The sequence below is a fragment of the Phoxinus phoxinus genome (assembly GCF_949152265.1).
Source record: "Phoxinus phoxinus genome assembly, chromosome: 8".
Taxonomy (NCBI): Eukaryota; Metazoa; Chordata; class Actinopteri; order Cypriniformes; family Leuciscidae; genus Phoxinus; species Phoxinus phoxinus.
In genome coordinates this window covers 24,472,752-24,489,608 of record NC_136883.1, presented here as the reverse complement: position 1 = coordinate 24,489,608, position 16,857 = coordinate 24,472,752, and the positions used below count along the sequence as shown (strand labels likewise).

The 16,857-nt window shown below is 36.3% G+C and overlaps 1 protein-coding gene across 2 annotated transcripts in view; it reads right to left on the bottom strand.

Annotated features, from left to right (window-relative positions):
- Nucleotides 1–14,643, bottom strand: part of sema3e (sema domain, immunoglobulin domain (Ig), short basic domain, secreted, (semaphorin) 3E) — a 62,024-nt gene extending 47,381 nt beyond the window's left edge. Inside the window, exon 1 of one of the 2 annotated variants that reach the window (XM_079620007.1) lies at nucleotides 14,265–14,643. In XM_079620007.1, coding sequence (XP_079476133.1) covers nucleotides 14,265–14,370 — 106 coding nt within the window. In that variant the 5' untranslated portion in view covers nucleotides 14,371–14,643. The remainder of the gene's footprint in view (nucleotides 1–14,264) is intronic. The other variant, XM_079620008.1, reaches the window with a different exon arrangement.
- Nucleotides 14,644–16,857: the final 2,214 nt, after the last annotated feature.

Sequence of the window (16,857 nt, the reverse complement as noted above, 5' to 3'; positions counted from 1 at the left end):
TTCTTTAAAAGAGCCACTTAGAAAGTTGAAGGGCAAAAGTATGTATGAAAAGAAGATAAATAAACCAGACAGACAGATAAGGGATAAAGCTGGATTACTGAAATGATAGCGAGAGAGATAAACAGACAGTGAAAGAAAGTGGAAAGAGACAGGCAATGTCAAAATCAGGCATTTAAAGTGGCAGACTCTGATCAAATCTTAGTGTCTGAGAACAGATCTACTGAAAGACGTTCAACATAAACATCAATAGGGAAGATACGATACATCAATAGGGAAGATTTGGCCTCTTCTTCGTGAAGATAAACGAGAAAGATAAAAGAAATAAATAAAACCAGACTTAGCTCATGATTTTACTGGGCTCTCTAAGTGATGTTTCACAGGGAGAGTTCATCCATTCTTTTAAATATTTATTTAATATACTGCATTTCTTAGCGGAGACCACAATGAAAAGGGATTCGGCATCATAATTCACTGGCCACTCTATGTGATGTTTCACAGGAAGGGCTCATCCACTCTTTTAAATATTTATTTATAAATATTGCATTTATTAGTGGGGACCACAATGAAAAGCCATAAGGCATCATAATGTTTATAAAGAGACCTTGTATCTTGAACAAACAACAAATGTCCCTACACAGGCCAAAAATAATAATCCTGAATGCCCCCAGAGGCAACGGGAATTTTAACCCCTCACCATTACTAACTCAGTGCCCTTGACCCGGCAAGGGTCGTCGTACTATTAGACTCTTCAGTGGAGTAGGGGAGGAAATCAGGTGAAAAGAGAACCATTCAACTGGTATAATAAATTAAAAACATGAGTAATGTACTCTAACCTAATACTTAATATGAGAAAATGTGGTTATGATACTGAGTAACTTAGCATTTTAGACACAATATTGCCTATGTACAATTACCAATAACAATAACCGTATACAGTAATAACCATATACAGTTTTAGTGATTATTCTAATTCTACGAGAATAGCGATGACCTCACCACAGCTATTATGATAACAGAAGAATGATATAATTGGAATCACTTTCAGAAAAAATTTTTTCCAGCTGATGAATGTATATAAACATCAATGTTCTACACAGAACATTTTCTTCTAAGATTGGAGTTTTTGGCAGTAGATGGTGACAATTGATTTTGTCTTTATGAGTGAGTTTGAAACCTTCACTCAACCAATTAGTTTAAAACACTGATTACTTCAGGAACAAAACAAGTGACTGTCGTCCTTTTGAGTGAGTCATTAAATTACTCGTGCAACCAATTCATTCAAAAACTGTTCATTCAGGACACACGATGGTTGATCAACGATGGTTGACTTTGTTTAAAACTATTTTTGTTGATGGAGTTAAAGAGACCAAATAAGAGATAACCAATTGTTACGTCTTCCCCCTTAGTCTAGGGATAAAATAGGGAACGACGAACAAACAGTGGAGACTTTAAGGAACTCCAGCACTCCAGTCCCAGATTCACAAAATACACAAACAAGTTTCTATTTGAAATGGCGTGTCTGCCTTTTATTGTTCCACTTAGCAGGAGTTAGAAAATAAAGAGAATCTGAAGTAAAGGAGCACATTACCAAATAAATCCAAAACCAAAAGTATTACCTCGGGAGGAGGGCCCAAATCAAAAGAAAATCAAAAACCTTTACATAAAAGGAGATAGCATTAACTTACCTATACAAAACAGAAAACAAAAACAAAATAACAACTTCCCTCACTCCCTAACTAACCATTAAACAGGAGAAAAGTTATAGGTATCCTCCACCCTACATTACCCATAAACTCTTTACTAAACATAAATGAAAAGAATGGCAAATGTAAGAGTCACGTTAGGATTCACACATTGTGACCACACACACCAAAGAGCGCGACCAGCTCACTTGTCTGGGCTTGGAGAGCGGAGCAACCTCAAACGCCGCGATATATCTCTAAGGCCCGTTCACACCAATAATGATAACAATAAAGATATCTATAACATTATATAGTGTCCACCACACCAATACACGATAACATTCTGTTTATTATAAAAGGGTGCTGCAGTTATGTCATGCCGGTTTAAATGCCTGAGGTCTTGAAAATATTCTGATTGGCTGTTCAAGGGATCTGTCTTGATCGGCCAATCACATTTAAGTAAGATAAATTGTTAAACAAAAAAGTTTGGCAACATATTTATTCATTCAGATTGTAAGTAAAAGTACATTTAAATAGTACATTTAAGACAGGAAGTGACTGCATTTGCTTTCAGGAAATGCTCCATTCTCAGACCTGTCAGCTAATAAAATTGAAAAAAGTGGTTATTGAAAGGGAAATGAGCCAACCCCTCTCTAATCCATATCCCCATGCGCTGAACTGGCTGCATTTCCCCGTAAGCTAAACTAAAGACCTGTTTCCTCTGCCTAAGGCATCTGAACCTCAGCCGGGGTGAGCAGGTCTAAGGAAGTGCCAGTTCTCCCTAAAGAGGACTTTGGAGGGCTGAAGATTCCAGATTTAAAGAGACCTGATAGTCTGATTGCGGATGTGGACGTCTACTCCCTTTGCAGAGGGGCTATCGGCTATCGGAGATAGGGAAGTGCTTTCATCCTGGGAAGGAAAAGAGCTTCCTTCTTTCATCGGTCACTGTGCGTTCTCCATCTTTTGTCTAACAGGAAAGGTCATTTAGTAGACCTCCAGATGGATGAACGTTTCCTAAATCATATTTTTCTCACTGTAGTATAAAGCAAGCTTGTTTGTATGAACATGAGTCCGTTTTATTTCAATCAACAAAACTTTAAAAGGAGGCAGTAAGCCAAAACTAATTACTATAAAAGATCTGATTCTGAGCAGGGAAGACTGAGAGACTTTGTTTAAGAGAGACTCTGTCCTCTAACACAGCATATTGACTGTGTTAACCTGTTAACCCTAGTAATTATCGTAAGGGTTATCCTGTATTTGGGAACATGATCTTCACCTTCTTCCAGACAGACTGCATGTCTGTTAGACTACATATTCTTCACAAGTACAACTCTGTATAATGGAATTAGTGCATTCAATATTTATAGCGTACTAATGAAAATAAATAAATCAACCACAGTCAATGAGCAATCTAAACACTTCCCTTTAATAAAATAAATCCATAGATGTTGAACTGCAGTTTATATTCCCTAGTTCACATAAAAAAAAAAAAGAAAAAAAAATGATTATAGATAGATAGATAGATAGATAGATAGATAGATAGATAGATAGATAGATAGATAGATAGATAGATAGATAGATAGATAGATAGATAGATAGATAGATTATTTTATGACAGTTAAGCATTTCCCGTCAAAATGATTATATATACACATCCATATTAGCATTTTTAAATTGCAATAATGAAGAACTTGTGGGGAAAATGTGCTTAATTATCACGGAAATAATCACACACACAAAAAAAAGGAAAAAAAACAGTAAATGGCCATAAATTTGGTGTTTCCCCATTTGTACCGAATATATATATATATATATATATATATATATATATATATATATATATATATATATATATATATATATATATGCCTATATTAATTATACAAGACCTGTATTGAGACAAAAACGTTTGCAGCCAGAACATAGCCTAATCCAATACACCACCTTTGAAATATTTCTCCCTGAACAAACTCGACAGCTTGGTAAACATTTGTCTCTTCTGATCTGGAAATGTGAAGGTTTTTGGTTTAGATATGAAGCCCAGAGGGGTTTGCTTCTTGTGGGCGGGCTGGCAGGGAGACGTCCCTGATCTGTGGCCACATTTCGGTGTGGCCTTGTAGAGGTGGTGCAACCTGGGGCCTCAAATAACATTAAGAGGGTTCTGACTGCATTGTGTATTATGCATGTATGATTTGCTCTGACTCATGTTATTTGTACTTTCAACCTATTTTAAATTGCAGCTGTCATACTTCAATGAACCAGCACAGAGGAAGTGAAGCTGGCTAACATCAACCTCCCCCTCAACCAACAAACTATAGGAGACTGAAAACATAAAAGCACAAGGAAATAGGAGTGAAGCAAGCCAGATTCAAACCCCATTTTCCCATATAAGCATCAAACCACCGGATCTCTGATCATCATACTAAAGCACTAGGCTGATCAAATGCATGGGCACTAACCATATTTAATGACAACACGAAATCAAAATTGAACCCATGTACACCCTCAGTAAGTAATGCAAATGAAATCGATAACAGGCTAAAATTGAAACATGTATACGCGCATGCACACATGCACACACACACAATTTATAACTTTTCATTCCAATGCCACAACATATTGACCAAAAAATGCAAGTACAAATTTAGATTATCTTTGTTCACAAATATAGCAATCTAGACTTTTTAATCAGTTAAATATATTATGGGAATAAATATCCAAGATAATTCCATAGTCTCAGTTCATCTCTATGATTAAACAATGGCTCTTTAGAGATACGGCACATTGCAAATAAGTGTTTTGTCTGTGTTTTATAGCAAGTAGGTCGAGATTAAAGCATTTACCAAAGCATTTAAAGCAACAGTGGTACATTCATTTGAAAGAGACTCCACATTTAGATGCAACACTCAGTTAAGGGTGAAGATATGAGATGGGGAGAACTTAGATAAAGTCTATTTCCATAAACAATCTCAGTGATGCTTGGGCAAAACATGAGCGAGCAGCCAAACTGACATACCCTTGTGGAGAAGCTTTCAGTGATGCTTCTAATTTTGGGGGGGATTGAGTCTGATATCAAGCATCAGCTCTATGGAAAAAAATAATAATAATAACTTGAACCCATCAGACATTGAACAGGAAAAAAAAAGTTTTGTTGGGGGGGGGGGGGGGGGGGGGTTATCTGCTCCCCCTTTAATGGGCCAAGGTCTTGACCTGTCAATCAAGTTAACAGAGACAGACAGGTATTTTGATTTCAAACATCAGCGCTGACTAGAACAACATGCTACTGCCGATTTCACAGTAGCTACCTGTTAGGACATATGATGTGTAGATACATAGCAAATTACCAAATATACAAAAACAAAAATGCATGTCAATCATTCAGGAGGTGGAGCTAGAGAGACAGAGGTCAGGTCCTCCAGATGGAACATGCTGTGGATAGCATGAGGTTTAAGAAGAGACTCATGGAATAGGGCTGTAAACGATTAATCGCATCCAAAATAAAAGTTTGTGTTTACATAATATGTGTGTGTATTGTGTATAATTATTTTGTATAAATAAATACACACACATGAATGTATATATTTGAGAAATATTTGCATTTATATACTGCATATATATATTTTTATATTATTTATATTATATATAAATATAACTATTATATTATTTATATATATATAAAATATTTTATATTTTCTCAAATATATACATGCATATGTGTGTATTTATATATACAAAATAATTATACACAATACACACACATATATTATGTAAACACAAACTTTTATTTTGGATGCGATTAATCGCGATTAATCGTTTACAGCCCTATCATGGAAGCATTGCTATATATTGCTCGTCATGTGTTATTTTGTGGTGACTGATTGATTTCAATAGCAGTCTGTAAGTTTAAATTAATTCCTCATACTGCATTCATGTAAAAAAAAAAAAAAAAAAGAGCCATTTATAAAAACATGAACTCAACTTTGTGGAACTGGAAATTTCTGTTTAAATTTTTTATTATTAAGCATGCTTGTATTATTATTATTACCTTTTACAAGTTTTAATTTCAGGACATCTTGAAAACACATTAAAAAAAAATCCTTACAAATAATGATAATTTAGAAAATCTACTAGGTGAATCAGCCTTGGTTCTTATATGTGAAAATAACAAACCCCTCTCAGCATTTTACAGGAAACTCCCAACTCATATTATATTTATGAGCTTTTTCACTTTTCAACCTCAAACATCTGAAATGTTGAATAAATATATTATTTCAGTTCAATGTCTTGGCATGTACAGAGATAAAAACACATTTTAAGTGGTATCCTTTGAAAACTAACCGAGGGGATTTCCATGGTTTTATTCCCTATAATTTCCTCCCACCTGGAATAACTGCTCAAGTTTAAGAGATGAAAAAGTCTCAAAACACACAACACAAGTGTTGGATACAGTAAGGCCTATCACACACTCACTTCATGGAAAACATTCGATGGGATGAAAAAATGCCAAAGATTTGAGTTCATAAACCATTTTTCTCATATTTAACCTTGATGGAGCCTTGAACAGTTTGAAAGAGAAATACGATGTAAGAACAATTTACTACTTACTTATTTAACTAACAATAAACCTTGACATTTATGCATCATAATTCCTGGACTGTCAGTCAGAGTAGATTAAACCTGAATAACTACATCTCTAGAGTAATGTCACATCATTATTCACTTACAAGTATAAGACGATTAGCTCTACTCAAACATCCTCCCACAAGAACTGCCACGAATACCTCAAGAGACAAGTCCGTAGAGAAATACTGGGTATCAAAAAAATGATTCAAACTATTTTCTACCAAAGTTCAGAAGTATTAAACGATATCGACCCAATGGTTAGTTTGAAATCCCTCCAAGATGAGAGAAAATTACACCATCTTTACAAATCCATTGTGTTGTGTAAACTGTCTGTGCATGATGTCACCTCTAAAATGAATGCCACATGGACACAAAGCAAATGAATGAATGCAAAGATCATTAGCTGAAGGTAAAGGACAGACAGCATCTAAAAGAAAACCATCAACTGCCTTCACTGGAGTACAAGTATAAGAGGACATCACATAGACCGCTATCCTTCAATGCTTGGATCTTTGATGAAATTTCAGGCTATTGTTTTTTTTGGAAGTGGTTGTTCGGGTTGTTTGATGTAGGGAAACAAGCTGATTGATGGATACATTGTGAATTACCTGACCTTGGAGATCTTTCATTGACCAGAGAACAATGTGCATTCATTGAAGCCACTGTAAGTCAAGGAAACCCTTGTTTTTGGGGGCCGGTTGTGGGTCTGCTGTCCTGCGCTGATTATACTGACTGTGAAGTTTATTAAAAAACAGGATTTCTTACTTCCCGTCTTGCTGTCTCTGAGGAACCCGTCTCCATGACGACCTTTCAGATGCCTTATTTCAAAGGAAATTATGGGTTTATTGGGTAAACAGACCTTTCGGGACTGTCAGGAGAAATACTGAGAAAGACACAGTGAGAGGTAGGAAGAGGCAGGAACAGACCAAAGTAGAAACAAACTCTCCCAAGAACATCATTAATTACGCAATGACCTGCGGGCTGGCTAATCACATGCAGCACTATCTGGAGACGTGGACTCGGTGATGAAGCAACAGGAGGTTTGCTTGTATAAGTCCTTCTCCTTTCATGTGCTGTGGACTGTGTCTTTAGAATGACAAGGTCATTACACACCTGGAATTAAATGTTTCACATTGCATAGTTTCAGATAGCATCTTTTTTTAGCCTTATTGAATTTACACTTTCATTCCAATGCATTTAAACCAGACCAAAATCAGCCCTCGGCCTCGTCCTGCTCGCCATGATATAATATAATAATAAAAGAGTCAAATGCTTTTCCGTCATTTCTAGTCTAGAGATCCATTACCATTTCCTCAATAAAATGATGGTAATGGGGACTAGAAGTAGAGAAAATTATTACAAGTGTTCTCTTTGGGGAGATAACTTAAACTGTCATCATTTACTGACCCTTAAGTTGTTCCAAACCTGCATAACTTTCTTCTATATTTTGGGGAAAAAATATTTTGTTTTTGAATAAGGCCCAGTGTTGTTTGGACCCTAATGCTCCTCAGAATGTCTTCTGAATGGTCTGTGTTCTGTAGAAGAAAGAAATTCATACAGGTTTGGAATGATCCCTTTAAATGTGGTTTGCTGCTTGATTCACATTTTTTCACATTCATTCTAAATAATCACAAAGAACATAATTTGCTCAACTATCACAAACACTCATATTTCACCGTTTTTGGCCCTGGCACAAAATGACCAACATAATTTCATAATCATATCATCAGCACATCAAAGTGTGAACAAGTACTATCATTCAGTAATCATTCTGACTGTTTTATAAGAGCAGACTGATTGCTATAAAAGGAAGAAAGAAGTGCTTCCAATCATTGTGTTAGCAATGGTTCAGTTCCCTTAAACGAAAGCATGTCTTTACATCAAATCCTCGCTTTACATCAAAATGGCATTGTCACAGTGTCTTGTGTGTGGTTCCCTGGGTGTCCACTAGAGGTCTCTTCCCCATATCGTCACCCACTCATCATGAACTGCAATTCCCATAATCCTTTGTCTGCACTCATCATCTGTTAATTGCACTCAGCTGTTTCCCATCATCCTGTTAGTTCTGTGTGTATAAATACCCTGTCTGTGTTAGTTCATGTCACGGAGTCATTGTATGGTATGTCACACGTCAATGCCAAGGTCTGTTTCTAGTCTGTTCTCGTTTTTGTTCTTGCATGTTTTGTTTATTTGTATCTGATTGATTAAATGGTTTTCGACACTGATGATGGATGATTATTTGGACTACGACTCTTGCATGGACGACGACAATTTGGATTGCCCTGACTATCATGTTGCTGCATTTGGATCCACCCAATTCTCTGCTATCGGCTGTGACAGGCATCACCTGAAAGAACCATTTACCGGATCTTTAAGAACTTCAGGGAAAGAGGTTGAACTGCAGTGAAAAATGCTTCAGGACATTCCAGAGTGTCCAGCAAGCACCAGGAGCATCTCCTTCTGAGGAGTCAGCTATGGAATCGTGTCACCACCAGTTCAGAGCTTGCTCAATATCAGTAGCAGGCCAGTGTGAGTGAATCTGTGTAGGCTAAGACTTTTGGACAACGGCCTGATGTCAAGAAGGGCAGCAAAGAAGCCACTTCTCTCCAAGAAAAACATCAAGGACAGACTGAAATTCTGCAGGAAGTACAAAGAAGAGTGGACAGCAAAAGACTGCTGCAAAGTTAAATTGGGACATCTGGAAAATGTATTGTCCGGAGAAGAAAAGGCGAACTCTACCATGAGTTCTGTGACATGCCAACAGTGAAGCATCCATGTGTGGGGTTGTTGTTCACCCAAGGGAGTGGGCTCTTTCACAATTCTGCCCAAAAACACTACCACGAATAAAGAATGGTATCAAAATGTTCTGCAAGAGCAACTTCTCCCAATGATCCAGGAGCAATTTGGTGATGATCTGTGCATTTTCAAGTATGTTAATCCAATCCTCGAATCCGCAAATGGACAAGCAGAAGTCCACAAATTGTGATCAACTCCAATTACTAATAGATGGCCCAGAAATTGATATCCAGCATGCCAGAGCGAATTGCAGAGGTTATGAAGAAGTGTCAAAACTGTAAATATCGACTCTTTGCATATATTAAATGTTAATGTCAATAAAAACCTTTCAAACTTCTAAAAAAAGGTTGTTTTCTAGTATACCATAGAAACATGTAGACATAGGATCTAAAAAATACTGAAGCAGCAAACTTTGCGAGAAACAAAAAGTATACCACTTCCAAAACTTCTGGCCATGACTGTACATAAATGGCCATATGAAAGCAATGAAAACCTTCATATGAATTAACGTGGAATGGTTAAAAGTTTTATTTTAAAATTATATTTTACTTACATTTTTTATTTTACTGTGGGGCACTGAAATTCTTCTATTCACCGAAAAGAAAATAACCCTTGGTAAACTATTTTAAAGTCATCTGAAACATAGATGAGTCTTGTTGTCTGCACTGAGGTAGGTTTAAAATTACAACAGAGACTCGAGCAGCACGTTAGTGATTATGACCCAAGCCTAAATGCAACATGAGCTGGCTAATTGGCTGTTATACTGTCAATTTAAAAAAGAATATAAAAATTAAACACAGACCATGGTCTTCCTCACTAAGAGCCAAAGTTCTGTAAAACAAATCCCAAGGCTGAATTAAAAACTTAAAGATAATGTTCTGTGAAGGGTGATGAAAAACCGATTTATAGTGTTCAAACTGTGATTAGTCATTTGATGACTGACTGACGATGGAAAAGCTACTATAGCTTGTTATTATAGACCATATAACAAGGCAAATCTAAAGTATGCTACCTATTTGACTGTACTGAAGTGTCAGAGAGCTCAAAATATGGCTCTTTTCTCACATTCATATTGATGTAGGGGGTAACCATGTTATACGTTTAGATTGTTTCAACAAACCTCATAAAACGTTCACGAACATCCATTTACGTGATGATAGCTGGGACCAACTGGGGGTCCATGAGGATTTGTATGTTTGAACGGCTATAGATTCAGGATAAGAAACTGACACTCTTTATAAGTAGCTGGGACAAGGGCTGAAAGCTCTGGAGAGCTTTTGGGGGGCTCCTTGTTGAAATTTTGCAAAGGGTAACTGTTCAGTAATACCATTCCGAAACCAGCAAGGTTTATTTATACAAGTTAATGCACGAAACTCAAACTCTGTCTTAACAGCGTGACATCACCCCAAAACTGGGGTCGGACACTCCAGAACCAGTTGGAAGTGTTTTGAAATAATGTTTAGAGTAGATTGAAACTGAATTCACTCTCGGATAAATATACAACTCTTGCAGATCATGTGCTCAGCATGTTGCCCCTTGGACCCTGCGGTAGTGAAGGATGTACAGTCGCACCACTGAATAATTCAGCCTCGCTATTCGATACTCTCAAAAATACCTGCATATTATCAAGATACCTGTCAGGCTTAGAATGCACAGTTGGGATGTTGCTTAAGAAATGTGGTTGGCAATTTTCATGTCTGAAAATGTTCCCTCATAAACAAACAACAGTGCTAAGTTGCAGCTCCTAATTACGCCAATTCCAACAGAAGTCCCTTAACTTTCACTTTAGTTGTTTATACCCTGATTAAACCAAAGGCACTTAAAAATAAATATCAAATATGTGCACCCACCTACACAATTCCACCCAAACACCTACAAACCAGTTGAACGTGTTGATGATTCAGCTGTTAGACAATGAAGCCAAAACATTTCAAGGCGATGAATGTAAGTTTATTTTGAAATAAGCTTCCTTTACACGTAATTAGCATTTGCTGTAGCTATTTTTCTTTAAGCAAAGCCTAGCCAAATGATAGCATGCAGAGCAGCAGTTTAAAACGATGTGCTTAAATTTGAATTTGTAATTCCCATTTGGACTGTATTTTCCATTTGGTTAGTTTCACAAAACTCTGAAAATCAAAGGAATATAATAAATTCATTTGATTAGTGTCAAGCCCTAAACGAGGGTTAATGCTTACTAAAATACATTAAGAAGCTTGAAGAAAATCCCACTGACACTTTCCTGCCTACACAACTGAAAATGTATTTACGAAAATGAGCACTTTGCAGCTTTGTAGCATCAAACTCAAATGTAATATCCAGAACAACATGTTCTAGTCAAGTCGGAAACAAAGGAGCATTCAGAAAATCCGCAGAGGAGACAAACTCAAGCTCTATAGATATTGATAAGCATGTCAAATATGTTTACCCAAGCACACAAACACTGGTTGCTACAAGCAATTCCCGACTAGGATTTTATTTAATTTTTAATTAGAAAAAAATGTGCCATCGTCACAATACACCCATATAGTAGAGTTATTGATTAATAAAGTAAAATTGGGGTAACTTTGTGGTATTAGCAACCATTGACATTTGAGATTAAAGTGACAGAAAAGCGCTTACTGTATGTTGCTTGATATTGCAAAACTGGTATTTCTTACTTATTATTTGAATATTCTGTCATGATTTTTAATACACAAGTTTGTAGCGCAAATAGTTCGCTGTACTCTGTTACTCTTGTTATTTACCAACAGCTACTACCTATTTAGGCTCTGTGAACTAGAAAACTGTGGCTCAGATTAATTTATTTTATTAAATTATTAAATTAAGGATCTAATAAATTGGACAAGCACTGTTTCTGGTAGGCAACAAATATCTCACTTAGCAGTTAGCACATAACTGACAGATTAGTTGGACAAGCACTGTTTCTGGTAGGCAAAAAAAGATTCCACTTAGCACATAACATGCTGACAGATTAGCCCAGGATTAAATAAACTTCTGGTTTTGATTCCAGATCTTAAAAATGTTTAACCATAAATCAACCTCCTGTGAATGCCTAACCTCATGTGAAGGTCTTGAAAATGCCTTGAATACCTCTGAGGTTTTCGTGCTATTCAAATTTTTAAGTTTATACATGTTTTTCATTCCATAATGATGGGATACAAGAAAAAAAAGCTTCTTCAGCTGAGTAGAAAAAACTTTTATCAGTCTAGACACGCAGAGCACACCGTGATAATGACAGAAAACACAAGAATGAAAAAAAACCCCTGAAAGACAAAGATGGACATTCAGAGAAACGTCCTATAGCCAAAAAGAAAACTTTACTGTAAAAAAAAAAAAAAATTCTTAAAATATACTTAAAGGGCAGTTCACCCAAAAATTATCATAATTTAGTCACCCTCAAAGTTCCAAACCTTTATGAATTTATTTATAATGTTCGAACTTCAAGGAAAGAGGTTCAAACTTGATGTTATTTAGATATTTTGAAGAATGTCAGTTACCAAACAGCTGATGGTCCCTATTGACTTCCAGATTATTTTTGCCCCATATGAAAGAAATGGGGCCGATCAATTGTTTAGTCACAGACATTCTTCAAAATATGTTCTTTTGTGTCCAGCAGAAGAAAGAAATTCATACAGGTTTAGAACAATTTAAGGTTGAGTATAAATGATGACAGAATTTTGGGGTGAACTATCCCTTTAAATATATTTATTTAAACTATATCAACCTGACTATAATGAAAGTAATTTCAGATCAGGTAGAAATATCTCTATAATTTAAACATCTATTTTTAATTTTTAATCTATTTTTAATATCAAATCAACATTTAAATAAAAATAAAAAAAGAAGAAGAAGAAAAAGAAAAGAAAACAAGGCATAGGGAGACTAAGAGTCAATGAGAGGATTGGGAAAAAAATTCCACATTTTATCTTTGCCTGGGGACATTTCCCTTTTGGAGCCTGCCGGTTTCTTCGCCACACGTCAATCACAATTTGCTTGAGTTTGCCAGAAGCTACGCACACAACTCACTGAATATGACAGTCAAAATCAATATTATGACAAATCTGATAAGAAAAGCCCCTCAGACGCACTAAAACCTTTGGCCAGCGCAGTGTCAGTGTCTTTCTCAAAGGAAAAGGTTTCAAAGGAAAAGTGTTGTTTCCATGATTTTACAGTTAGGTTAGACGGTATTGGTTTGATTTACTGTGAACTGAAATTCCACATGCATGGACTCTCAACCATGACCAACACTGGGGTGTGGATTTTTATATGACATAGTTTCCACAGCATTTTGCTCAGAGAGGAAGACTGAGAGAGGCATGGGCAATTTGCTTGGGGCTAGGGTGTTCATCTACAAAAGGATGCCCCCTATCTCTGGATTTCATTGTAAACATGCCAATTCGAGACCAGCATAGTAACAAGAACAGTTGACATTCCTTCACTGAACCGCTTAAGCTGACAGAAAACCACATTGTAGAAGCTCAACCACCATAACGATGAGGAAAAACAAATAAAATAGACTCCAGATGTATTAATGACAGTGCAAGTGACTATCCAAATCATCTACATGTCCATAATCCACTGTGCATTAGACTTAATAAAAGAAAAAAAGAGAAAATAATAAAATCTGTTCTCATGAGAAAACAATTTATTATTTTAAGATTAAGTATATTATGTTTTGGCGAATTGGTATGAATTTGCACGATTTTAATCAAGATTTTCAGAAGACAAACTAAGCATGAAGGTTCACCCCTAAACCTAAGTGGGGAAAGAAGATTGTACGAAAGAAATTGTACAAATGAGATAGTAGGAAATCATATAAATTCATGACCAATTATCCAAAATGTAAAATAGTTATGAATTGCGGTTCAAGTGTGGTGTAATAACTAAAATAACAAGTATAATATGTATACACGCATCATTTATAATAAATTGTATACTATTTATTTATTGATTGTACATTTTAACAGTGCGGGGAAAGTGGTACAATTAGTCTAAAGTTCAACACACATTAACCTGTAAAAAGTAAGAGCTGTATTGGGATATTCATGTATTAACATTTGTCTAAAATTATGACCAATAATTAGTTTCAGATTTAATTTAAGTGAACTTCATGTGGAATCATTGCACACACACACACACACACACACACACACGTTGCCTTACCTTTGTGAGATAGTCGTAATCTTGGATACACACTCTTTGCCGATTGAGTTGCAGTGCAGATCCATAGTGTCATGCAAAGCATGAAGGTCCACACACCCCATGCCATCCTCACACACTCCTCTTAAAAGTCTCACACTGACTCCTTATGATCCACCACGAGCAGCCTCCATCCGCTGACAGACTGAATTGCCGGTTAAAGAAGAAAACTAGTAAGCTGTCATCAGAGAATTGTGATGGAACTCACTTCATTGACGTTTAGGGTGTGTGCGTGTGGCTTTGAGATGCTTCTGTGGATTCCAGTGTGAAGAAAAGTGTCTAAACCGAGTGTAAGGCTGTGACTCAATCCTGGCTGACTGTTCCTGTCACTCTTACCACAGCCGATGGATTCCTTAAACTCATAGCACTATGTGTGTGAGTATGAGTGTGTCAGACATCAAGCAAGCTGATCTTGGAAAGCTTCCACCTCCTCCTCTAATGAGAAGAAGCCTCTTCTCTCTCTCTCTCTCTCTCTCTCTCTGAAATACTGCCCTTCCACGTGCCAGCCCTCTCTCCCCTCCTGACTGCTTCAACTCCCCTGCCGCACATATGGACAACAGCCAAACACTCCGCTCCACTCGCATCCACCCCCACCTCTTCTCTTTCACTCTCTCCCTTGGTTCCGCCGGTGTGCTATCCTCTATTTATGATGTAGTCTACTTCTGTTCTCGTCTCAGAGGACATGTTTAAAAGCATATGAAAATGATGCTTAATATTATAATTTAGTTATTACAACTGCAATTGCCATAACCAGAATAAGCCACTTTTATGAATAAGACAGCTGGCAAATTTCTTACGTAATAGATCAGAATATTGTTTTGTTTTCATTGTTTTGTGAAAAATCTGAATATTTCCGAACACTGTTTACTTATTTTTGCACATGTCCAAATGAAGGTAATAGGGCTTTTTACCATACATATTGTTTCAACGTAGCTTTACAGAAAATAAAGGTTTCTATATTACAGTTTAGAGAAATTTGATATCAGAGGTGACTGTGTCAAAGTAATGCCCCATATGTCAAAAAAAAGGTACAGTATTAAGACATTACAAAGCATGTAGTTAGCTAATATCATGTATTCATTTAGACAGAAACAATCTTACAAATGAATTAAACCGGTGTCCTTTTTTGAGTAACATTAATATCTCTATAGATTGCAGCACCAACGCCACGACCAATCAGACGGGGCTCGAGCTTATATAGCAGCAGTTCTCGAACACATATATCTGTAATTTTGTCCTTTCCTGACAATAAGGATGATGCATGACAATTTATGAAGTCATAAACCAACCCATTGCTTCATTCATCGCTTAACAACAATGGACCTATCTACCAAATTGTTTTTAATGTGACCGCACCTTATACCGCAGGCTTATACTGACACTGGGCTAACTGGAGTGCCCTGTTGGATAACATTGATAAAAAAATTATTATTATATTAATTATATATAAATACTGTATATATTGTCTTGTTACTCAAACTTTAGAACTTAATATACAGTGGCTTCAAAAAAAGTTGGACACTTTATCCAAATTAATAATATATGAATGTCATTGTGTTAGATAACACAATATAAAAAATGGGGGAATTATTTTAAATAAAAATAACAGAAGCACTTAAGTGTCCATATAATGTTTAAACCCACTTTATAACTATAACTTTACACCAATCTTTTGGGTTTTGGTGGTAATTTAATTCAGATAAATATTACAAAATGCTTGTGTGACATTCACCTTATGACAATAGTGTTTTAAGAAAAGAAGCGTCACGTATCGCCAATTTGATAAATAACTAAATATTTGTAGACTATACAAATGTAATGTTTAGTTAAAAATACTTATTTAACAATAAATGTATAGATATAAAAAGACAAAAACTGTAAAAAATGTAACGCACAATTAGCTTAACCGAAAAAAAGTGCCTGTATTTTTTGTAGTATGTTTTGTGCACTATACTTGCATGAAAAGTTCATCTCGAGCAAGCAACAACTCATAAACAGGATGATTAGAAAAAGAACCCTGCAGATGAGCCTACAGTAAATTGAAGGGGGAGAAAATGTATTTTAACGGATTATTGCAGTATCTATGATTGATCAGTGCACATAGGGGCAGTCGTGGCATAATGATTAGAGCGTTAGACTCTCGTTCGATTCTCAATACCTGCAGGAAATTGTCCGCTTGAGCAAGACACCAAACCCCCAATCGCTCCCCGGGTGCCACTTACTTGCTCACTTCTCCTAATGTGTGTGCACTAACTTGGATGGGTTAAATACAGAGGACACATTCTGAGTATGAGTTACCATACTTGGCCTACTGGGGAAGAAAAAGCTACAGCAACTTCCGTTTCATGCTGACTTTAAGAATTAGGATACCACTTCCCCTTACAGTTTCCATCTTGTTGTGTTCTACAATTATACACACTAGTATGCCAAAAAAAGATGAAAAAAGAAGCACAGTCAGCATGGATGTGCACTCATTCAAGTAAACCACTAATGACAAATGAGAGGGAGCGATAATGCTCTGATCATCACTAAACAATCACAGTGTGGCTCTTGAGCT